This window comes from Nematolebias whitei, chromosome 17, assembly GCF_014905685.2.
Source record: "Nematolebias whitei isolate Nwh7 chromosome 17, NemWhi1, whole genome shotgun sequence".
In the NCBI taxonomy this organism is placed as follows: Eukaryota; Metazoa; Chordata; class Actinopteri; order Cyprinodontiformes; family Rivulidae; genus Nematolebias; species Nematolebias whitei.
This window is the reverse complement of record NC_056514.1, coordinates 33142854-33153054: the sequence shown is the minus strand read 5'-3', so window position 1 is coordinate 33153054 and position 10201 is coordinate 33142854. Positions and strand designations below refer to the sequence as shown.

The 10201-nt window shown below is 42.5% G+C and overlaps 1 protein-coding gene across 1 annotated transcript in view; it reads left to right on the top strand.

Annotated features, from left to right (window-relative positions):
- Positions 1–682: 682 nt before the first annotated feature.
- The window catches only part of msh2 (mutS homolog 2 (E. coli)), an 11285-nt gene continuing 1766 nt past the window's right edge, over positions 683–10201 (top strand). The window contains exons 1-14 of the mRNA XM_037691138.1: positions 683–896; positions 1400–1548; positions 2247–2531; positions 2656–2802; positions 4402–4551; positions 5524–5657; positions 5737–5936; positions 6012–6121; positions 6211–6334; positions 8279–8429; positions 8526–8623; positions 8954–9199; positions 9266–9470; positions 9543–9790. Of these exons, the coding sequence (XP_037547066.1) occupies positions 689–896; positions 1400–1548; positions 2247–2531; positions 2656–2802; positions 4402–4551; positions 5524–5657; positions 5737–5936; positions 6012–6121; positions 6211–6334; positions 8279–8429; positions 8526–8623; positions 8954–9199; positions 9266–9470; positions 9543–9790 (2455 nt within the window). The 5' untranslated portion in view covers positions 683–688. The remainder of the gene's footprint in view (positions 897–1399; positions 1549–2246; positions 2532–2655; positions 2803–4401; positions 4552–5523; positions 5658–5736; positions 5937–6011; positions 6122–6210; positions 6335–8278; positions 8430–8525; positions 8624–8953; positions 9200–9265; positions 9471–9542; positions 9791–10201) is intronic.

The following is a 10201-nucleotide window of genomic DNA, read 5'->3' as shown; positions in this document are numbered from 1 at the left end:
ATTCATAATCTATGGTTCTGTCTGTTTTTGGGTTTTTTTTGCTTTTGCCATCATGGACTCCAAACAGTACAACCTAAACAGAAAAAGTCAATCTTGGTTTGGATGAATCAGATTACTTCTTCCCAGAAGGTGGCACTAGTGAGCCAGGTTAGATGTGTGAACAGTACTGTATGTGTGTATATATATATATGTGTGTGTGTGTGTGTGTGTGTGTGTGTGTGTGTGTATTTAGTAAAGTGTAAGCTACCAAACTCAAAAACTCGCAGCATATCTCTCCTGAATAAAATGAACATTTTATTAGCACTAATGAAAGAAAAAATAGCTAGATTGCAATAAATAAAACAAATCAGTCAGAAAAAGCTAAACAAAACATGAAAACAAAAGTGTGAATGCTGAATCAGCATTTAAAACCTATGGGGACCCAAGATGTCTAAACAGAATTGAAAAAAAAGTTTGTTAACATTCATACCTTTTTGTTTAAAATTAATTAAATTTTTGTTTTAAATTAATACGTCAACCATTTACTTTGACGCCTTAGGTGGCGATAGTGCACACAATCCCTCCCACTTTCCTTTAATTTAAACTCACGAAGAAGACGCATAGCTCGGCTCCTTCGCTGTTTCCATGGGAACAGAACGTAATGAACGTAACTTCCTGTTTGACTTCGTCGGTGGCGGGAGATTCCGTCATGGCGGTGCAGCCGAAGCAGAACATGTCCATGGACAGTGCGGCCGAGCACGGCTTTTTAAACTTCATTTTCTCCATGCCGGAGAAACCGGACACGACTTTGAGAATATTTGACCGAAACGACTATTACACCGTTCACGGGAAGGACGCCATATTTGCTGCCAAGGAGGTTTTTAAGACGAATGGGGTCATCAAGTATTTGGGTTCAGGTAACCTCCGAGACTACTTTTAATTTTAGCTAGCTGTCTTATTTATATCTTATTATTACAATTAGGTATTTATAAGTATATTTATAAGTAGGTATTTTTTTATATAAACTATAGCCGAATGAACTATTAACTAAGGTTTGAAACCCGTTTCTCTCCTCAAACATGCATTTAAACAATCTCATCACAAATGTCCTGTCTATAACGTCCAATTTCTATTTATTTATTATTATTTCATTTTATTTTTTTTACCTTTATTTACAGCATTTACAACAAATATGGCATCGATATTAGAGATATTCGAATCTGAAAAAGCAAGCACCAAACACACAGAAATGATAATAATAATAAAAAATTTAAAAAAACAATAATAATACAAGAATCAAATAGAATAAAATAACAAAAAAAAAAGAGGGGGGGGGGGGGGTTTCCAGTAGTTTCAATTCGTTTATCATATGAAACAACTCCACACCTTGTTGTTTGCCCCAATTGTTGTTTGTCAACAGGAAGTCGCAAGCTGGAGAGTGTGATCCTGAGCAAGCTGAACTTTGAAGCCTTTGTGAAGGACTTGTTGTTGGTGAGGCAGTACAGAGTGGAGGTGTACAGGAACCACAGCAAGAGCAGCAAAGAGCACGACTGGAGGATTGAGTACAAGGTAACCAGGACCATTAGAGGCTTTTATTTGTCAGACAGAGTGAAAAGTGGCCTGTGCATCATTTGGGGTGGAGTTTCAACTGCAGAAGATTTCTGATTGAGTTATTCCAGATTTATTTCCATCTTTCTGTTTCAGTCATTGAAGGTTTCTACATTTAGTCTCAGTCTTTCATGCCCAGAATAAATGAAATCATGTAACAAAGTGGTTTTTAAACAGTAAGACATTCCCAACTTGTTGTTTTGTCCACTGTCTGTGACACCTCTAAAACTACAAGGACTGCTTGGGAGAACTGACACACTTTAAGCCAGATGAAGCACTCTAACCACGCTGTCTGCTTTTATTTTGGCCTCTAGTATTCAGAATAAACTAAAATAGATAAAAAAAAAAAATAGACCACAATAACATGACAGTAAAAAACTATAAATGCAAGCTCTTAATGCAGAGGAACAATTTGGAACACTTTCCAAAAAACAGTGTTTTTATTTCAGAAAGTAACAAAAACAAACGACGCTGAAACTAAGAACACGGTTTTATCAAATTTTTAAAATAATAATAAAAAAATAAAACGGAGAAAGCAACATTCGAGAGACAACCACACAAATACTAAGTGTTGTCTTCATTTTGTGTTTTGTTTTGTACTTTCTCTCGTGTTGTGTCGTGACCGTGTTTCCCTCTCACCCCGTTTCCTCTGGACTCAGGCGTCTCCGGGAAACTTGACTCAGTTTGAGGAGATTCTGTTTGGCGGTGGAACCGGAGCGGAGGGCTGCGCGGGGGTCGTTGCGGTGCGATTTGCGACAGGAGCCGACGGGCAGCGTGTGGTTGGGGTCGGCTACGTGGACGCTGCCCAGAGGAAAATGGGAGTGTGTGAGTTTCCAGACAATGAGATCTTCTCCAACCTGGAGTCCCTGCTTGTCCAGATCAGCCCCAAAGAGTGTCTCCTAGCTCAGGGTGAATCCAGCGCTGATGGGAACAAACTACGGGAGGTATGTGGTGCCATCTTTGCATCCTTGTATGTCCAGGAAGCCTCAAACCAACACAAAAATGTAGTTTCTGCTTTAACCCTCTTCATATTGAGCATTAGCAGAGGCATGTTCTGTTTCTGTGCAGGTGGTACAGCGTGGCGGCATGCTGGTTTCTGACAGAAAGAAAGCAGAGTTCAGCAGCAAGGACATCGTTCAGGATCTCAACAGGCTGCTGAGATCTAAGAGAGGGGAGACGGTAGTGAGCAACACACTACCTGAACTGGACAAGCAGGTATTTTATTTATTTTCATACCTGCATTTTAAGGTTTCCATGGGTGACAAACCATTACCAACCAGCTGATGATTTTCTAGCTTCATACAAAAATGTCTCGACACGTAACCCAGTGGGACAAACATTAGGTTGTACTGTATTTTTCAACCTATAAGTCCCAGGTTTTTTTGCGTAATTTGCATGCCCTGCGACTTATTTATGTTTCCCCCCCCCCCCCCCATATTTATAAACCAATTTTTGGCTGAGATATGACCATTTTCATTCATTCTGACTGAAAATATTGAACACTATCAAAACAGTCCATGCTCAATAATCCAGGTATACAATCCAACATTTTTCAGTCAGGTCATCTGGACAGTTTCTTTTTTTTTTCTGAAACGTTTCACCTTCCATCCAGAAGGCTTCATCAGTCAAGGAAACACGCAACAAAACTGATTCTTCCCCCAAACAGCTTACTCCAAAGTGGAACAAACCAGCTATGTTAGTGCTAAGATGGTGTCTTTGGCACGCCCCCTCCTCTGGAACCGGCCCTCTTCCTCGTCGACAGTCATGTCAAACTGGTTCAAAACCAAAACAGTCCATGCTCAACAATCCAGGTACACAATCCATTGAACACTACCATTTTCAGCCACTAGATGGCACTCAAGTAGTGTGGCACGCTGTTGTCATGTAATAGGTAAAAGTGGCTATTAATGACACAATCGGCTTGCCGTACATTTCCACCTTTGTGAAGGTCGCCTGGAGCAATCATCAAATCCGCTTCATATCGCTGTGCTGCCCCAGCGAAATTAAGCTGATTTGACCATTAAAGTGCATTTATTAAGTAAAATAATCAACTGAGACGCACCTTTACTATAAAGTTGAGCAAACAAATAATTGTTTTAGGTGATTATCTTGTTAAATTTTAAAGAAATGCACAGCGAGTCGTCTCTCTGCGCGCTCCTACTTCCGCATATCGGCTTTTGAAATGCAGCTGATTTGACGGTCAAAGTGCATTTATTAAGCAAAAGTTCAACTGAGACACACCTTTACTATAATTTCGAGCAAACAAATAATTGTTTTTAAGAGTTAATCTTGTTAAATTGTTGTTTAAAGTCCTTCTGTGCACGCTCCTGCGGCCGCCATTTGGCAGCCAATCAATTTTTGGCACAACACCGGCCCACATTTCCGGGTTGTCAGCGGTGACACACAATAAATGCAACTTATACAGCAAAGTGACGTATTTATGGATTTTTCCACTTTATTAGACATATTTGAACTGATGCGACTTATAAAGCGGTGCAACGTTTACGGCGGAAAATACGGTAAATGTGTGACGATCTTGTGAGCAGTCGTTTGGCAGCTACATAAAGGAGCATTGTGAACATTCATGAGTAAACAAAAGGTCTCCAGTCTTTCTAGGAAACCTGACTCAGTCTGAGGGTTTTATTATAATAGAGGAGAATAAAGTGCAAGTTATCTGAAGTGAATAAACGCTGACGTTGTAATGACTGTTTTTGTTCACGCAGACAGTGCCAGTATTGTACAAAAGTTAGTTCATAAAATAAAAAGAAGAAATCAAAGTTTGACTTCAGTTTTTATTTGTGCGTTCGTTCACAGGTGGCCATGTCTTGTTTGGCTGCTGTGGTGCGTTTCCTCGAGCTGCTTTCTGACGAGTCCAACTTTAACTCCTTTAGTCTCACCACTCTGGAGCTTGGTCAGTACATGAGGCTGGACCACGCCGCCGTCAGGGCTCTTAACCTCTTCCAGGTCAGTGACTGTGACCGATGCCCAACACTCAGTTGGGTTCTCTTGATAAAGTAGAGCAGGTCCGTCATGGCTGTTCCACAGTGAAAGATTCTCTGACCAGAAAATTCAACATTATTTTACAAGGTTCATCTTTTGCGTATTTGTGTATAGAATCATAAATTTATGGGGAGCAGCTGAGTTAGCTCGTCTCAAAAGTACTTGTGGGAAACTCAATCAGATTAAAAGCCTTTTTCAAAATGTCCTGCGTTTATATCCTGGACAAGCCCACAAATATTATTGTTCTTCAGTAGTCCCTCGTTTATATTATGGTGGATCCGTACCTGAAGCCCTGCGATAAGTGAGAAACACTAAGTAGGAATAGTAGTACAAGTAGTAAGTACCGGTATGCAAGCGCTCTTGGCCACGCCCACTTCTCAGCTTTGCATGCAGAGCAGCTGATCAGCTGCAGCAGGAAGTTTGTCCTGCAGTAAGGGCTGCACAATGGCGCAGGAGGTGCTAAATAATTAACAATAATTTATTTTAAATAAATATTCCATGCCAATCGTGCAGCTCATCCATCAATCGGCCAATTGTGTGTCATGTCCAATCTCATTTTTGAAAAACCGCGATAGAGTGAGTCTGCGACAAACAAACCGCAAAGTAGTGAGGGACTACTGTAATTAAATGGCTCCAAGAACAAATACCAGCATTGTGGAGCCTGGACAAGGGAGCCCCAACCAAAACAAATGTAAGAGAGAGAAAACCGCAAACCATCTCATTAATGGGCTTCAGATCTGTGGTGCTTTCCTAAAATTATAAACCTGTCAAAAGCAGTTGTTATCCAATTAATTCTTATTATAAAATCAATGTAAATATGTTTATTCAATGTCCTATAAAATATCCAAACCCAGTGAAATTGCCTCAAATGTTCAATCCATGCCTTGATTTTGTTTTGGGGACTGATTGCAGTTTTATGAGTTTGAATGGTTTCAGGGTTCACCTGACGACGCCAGCGGCGCTCACTCGTTGGCCGGTTTGCTGAACAAGTGCCGAACTCCGCAGGGTCAGAGGCTGGTCAACCAGTGGATCAAACAGCCACTCATGGACAAAACCAAAATAGAAGAAAGGTAAAAATGCAGCGCTCGGTTCAAACGATCAAGATGATTGTTGAACTTTCACTTCTTGATATTGAACGCGCGCACGCAGGCTGGACCTCGTGGAGAGCTTCGTGTGCGACGCCGAGCTCAGGCAGACTTGTCAGGAGGATTTGCTGCGCCGCTTTCCCGATCTTCACCGCCTGGCCAAAAAGTTTCACCGACACACTGCAACTCTGCAGGACTGCTACCGCGTCTACCAGGCTGTGAGCCAGCTCCCCACCCTCATCACAGCCCTGGAGAGATACTCAGGTACACACAAACCTGAGGCGAACCCGAACAAGAATCTTGTTCAAGTGTTTTAAGCCTCTGCACGTGTGTTTGTAGGCAGCTACCAGGTGCTGCTGCAGGCAGCGTTCACCTCTCCTCTCCGAGACCTGCAGAAAGATTTCACAAAGTACCAGGAGATGATCGAAACCACGCTGGACATGAACCAGGTGTTTTATCTGTAAATGTGTTTGTCTCTTTTAAAGTTTTTTTTGTGTTTGCTTGTTCTCTAAATGCATGCTTTGTGCCATGCGAATAGATTGAACACCACGAGTTCCTGGTGAAGGCATCGTTCGATCCGGTTCTGAGCGAGCTGAGAGAAAAGATGGACGCGCTGGAACAAAGCATGCAGACTGTGCTGAGCGGTGCAGCCAGAGAATTAGGTGACTGCAACACACAGCCGCGAACACACGGTTTATAAAAAGACTTCAGTTTTATATTTAAAAAAAAAAAAGATAATCAACTGTTTCATTCTCTTTTTATAGAGGATTGCTTGTCTAAAGTGACGTGAAGTGCTCTGTGACAAAAAGCCTCAGCTAATTGATCTCACCACGTGGTTGTCATGTGCAGTGTAATGTATCTACAGCTGGAAATTGGGCTCCTGTCTGTCTGACAAAAAGGCTGAAAGTCTTTTTTACAGAGAATACCTACTGGAACTGAATGAGAATGCAATGATTGTTAAAGCTATTATGTATGTGAATAAATTATGGATGCACGAAATTATCAGCATGGTATTGTATCGGCTGATATTTGCATTATATTTAAATATCGGATATTGGCCATTCCATCAAAATAACTCACCGAAATAAAAGGCACTTTTTTATACTTATACACGTGTGTGTGTGTAATAAGTAAAAGGCGCTGTTTTTGTCTGACAACCCAATGACAAAATTTGACATTAAACATAATCCAGACATCATTTTCAGCCCCTTTTTGGCATCTGCATTGGGTAGCAGGCCAAACTGACAGACCATGCAGAGTAATGTAGTATTTTAGTTCCACAGCAAAGAAAGCTATGTAGTCTCTGTAAGTAGGTCTAGGGGGGAAAATATCGGTATTGGTATTGGTTATCGGCCAAAAAAAAGTTTTAACATATCGGCGCATCGGTCAAAAATCCAATATCGTGCATCCCTAGAATAAATATTCCTGTTGGTGACAATTCTACCATTTGACTGGAAGAATAGAACAATCAACTGGGAGTAAAGAGTTACCGCACTCGCCGCCGTACACGTCGCATCAGTCCAAATATGTCTATTAAAGTGGGAAAAAAAAAAACCATAAATACGTTGCTTCACTGTATAAGTCGCATTTATTATGCATCACCGCTGACCACCCGGAAACGTGGGCCGGTGTTGTGATAAAATTCGATCGGCTGCCAAATGGCGGTCGTGGAAGCGTTAACGAGAGGACTTTAACAAGAATTTAACAAGATTAACACTTACAAACAATTATTTGTTTGCTTGAAATTATAGTAAAGGTGTCTCATTTGAACTTTTCCTTAATAAATGTTCTTTAATGGTCAAATCAGCTGCAATTCTCCTGGGCGGTGCAGAGAAATGCAGCTGATTTGACGTTTGCTCCAGGAGTTCTGGAGCGAGATGAAGGTGGGCTGTATGGCAAGCCAAATGTCTCCTTAATAGACACTTTTACCTATTAATAAGACATTTGGCTTGCCATAATACTCGATCGCCCTCTAGTGGCTGAAAATGGTAGTGTTCAGTATTTTCCATGTCAGAATGAATGAAATTGTCAGATCTCAGCCAAAAATTGGATCATAAATATGGAGGAAAAAACATAAATAAGTCGCTTCGCTGTATAAGTTGCAGGGCATGCTAATTTATGCAAAAAGGTGCAACTTATACAGCAAAAATACGTTATTTGCCCAAAGGTTGTAACAAAAAAAAGTCAATGTCTCCTTTCTAATTTGAGGATAATCAGCTGATTAAAAACTGAAGGAGCAGTTTTGATTCAGTCTTTCGATTTAGATTTACAGTTTTTTTGTTTTACGCTTGGCTTTATTAAAGCCCCACCAAGTTTTTCTTTCTTTCTTTCTTTTTCCAACCTTTTAAATGGCTGGACTTTGCCCATCTTCGTGCTTTTCTTTGTCTCACATCATGCTGTAGGTTTGCTGCTTTGTTTGGGATCATCTTCCTGCTTTAGTGTTCGGACAGATGGCCCCACATTTGTCTTGTTCAATATTTGATATAGAGGAGAGTTCATGGTCCGGTCGTAAAAAATGAAATCTTCTAACAGCAGGACAAACCAAACATGTAAATTTGTATTTCAAGCCCCTTTTATGGAAGTTGCATCTTTTTTTTATGTTTCAGGCCTGGAAGCTGGTAAGACGGTGAAGCTGGAGTCCAACGCCGTGCTGGGGTTCTACCTGAGAGTCACATGCAAAGAGGAGAAGAGTCTGAGGAACAATAAGAAGTTCACCACACTGGACGTGCAGAAGAACGGCGTGCGCTTCACAAACAGGTCCGTCTCGCCGAGTCACACGTCTTGCGTTCGGCACAAAACGAGCCCTCTTTGTCAGCTAATGACCTCTTGGGGGGGGGTTTCACATGTCTCCAGCAAGCTGAGCTCTCTGAACGAGGAGTACACCAAGAGCAGGGAGGAGTACGAAGAGGCCCAGAACGCCATCGTCAAGGAGATCATCAGCATCGCCTCAGGTACGGATTTTCATCACATGCTGCGCACGGCGTCTCCTCAGCATGGCATTGATTTAACTAACAGAAGAAGTATGGCGTCTTTACTACGCGGGAACGATGAATGCGCTTATGTGGCTTGTAAAGAATTGATTTAGTTCACATTTCCTCCAAAGGTCAAAAAACTGAGACATCTTTTAAACTTGTAATTGGAGTTAGCTTTGGTGAGGTTTCGGGTTTTCTGGTATTTTTAAAATTTTTTTTAAATCAAATCAAAAGGTTTTTGATGACACGCTCCTCTTTTCAGTAATCATTTATGGAATTATTTTTTAAAATATAATTCTACTACTCTAGGGTATGTGGATCCCCTCCAGACGCTAAATGACGTTGTAGCGCAGCTGGACGCAGTGGCGAGTTTTGCCGTGGCGTCCGTTTCCGCCCCCATCCCGTACGTTCGACCCCGAGTCTTAGATGGCGGCTGCAGGCGTCTGGAGCTGCTGCAGGCCAGACACCCCTGCATGGAGACGGACGCAGACACCGCCTTCATACCTAACGATATCACCTTTGTCCAGGGCGAGAACAGCTTCTACATTATAACAGGTGAAAGATGCCACAGGAGACGAGAGGCTAGATGGATTTAGAGCTAACTCTTCGTTGTGTCTCCAGGACCAAATATGGGCGGAAAGTCGACGTTTATCCGGCAGGTGGGTTTGATCGCTTTGATGGCGCAGATCGGCTGCTTTGTGCCATGTGAGAAGGCGGAGCTTAGTGTGACGGACAGCGTCCTGGCTCGAGTGGGAGCTGGAGACAGCCAGGTAAAAGGGGTGTCCACTTTTATGTCCGAGATGTTGGAGACCGCTGCCATCCTGCGGTAAGAACAAACGCACGTTCACCAAAGCCAGTGACGCACGAGCTTCTGTTCTCACACCGCGTGTTTCCGCAGCTCGGCCACGGAGAGCTCGCTCATCATCATCGACGAGCTCGGCAGAGGGACGTCCACGTACGACGGCTTCGGGCTGGCCTGGGCCATCAGCGAACACATCGCCGCCAAGATCGGCTGCTTCTGCCTCTTCGCCACGCACTTCCACGAGCTGACGGCTCTGGCGGCGCAGCAGCCCACCGTGCACAACCTGCACGTCACCGCCCTGACGTCACACAACACACTCACGATGCTGTACAGGGTCAGACCAGGTCAGCGTGCAAGAAAAGCCTCTGCTCTTTCCTCTCCAGACAGTTCACGTGCAGTATTTTCCGGAGTATAAAACCCTATTCGCACTGGATTATTTTACCTAGGGACCACATGCTATTTGTAATAATTACAGAGATCGTCTGTGTTGTTAATCCCGTGTGAATCGGCCATGTCAGTCATTTGTAAAGTAAAAACTCCCCCGCACGTTACCTACTACATTTTGCTGAACTCCGAGGTTCTGTGATAAAACTAATCTAATGGGAATAGACATCTCTCTGATTTGGACAAATATGTGCAGGATCTGATACGTAATGACGTGTTTTTTGTTTTTGTTTAAGCAAAATCATTTGGAAAAATATAGAACAAGCTTTTTAAATGAACGCGCTGCTCGATTCGGTTTTTTAAAGTGTATT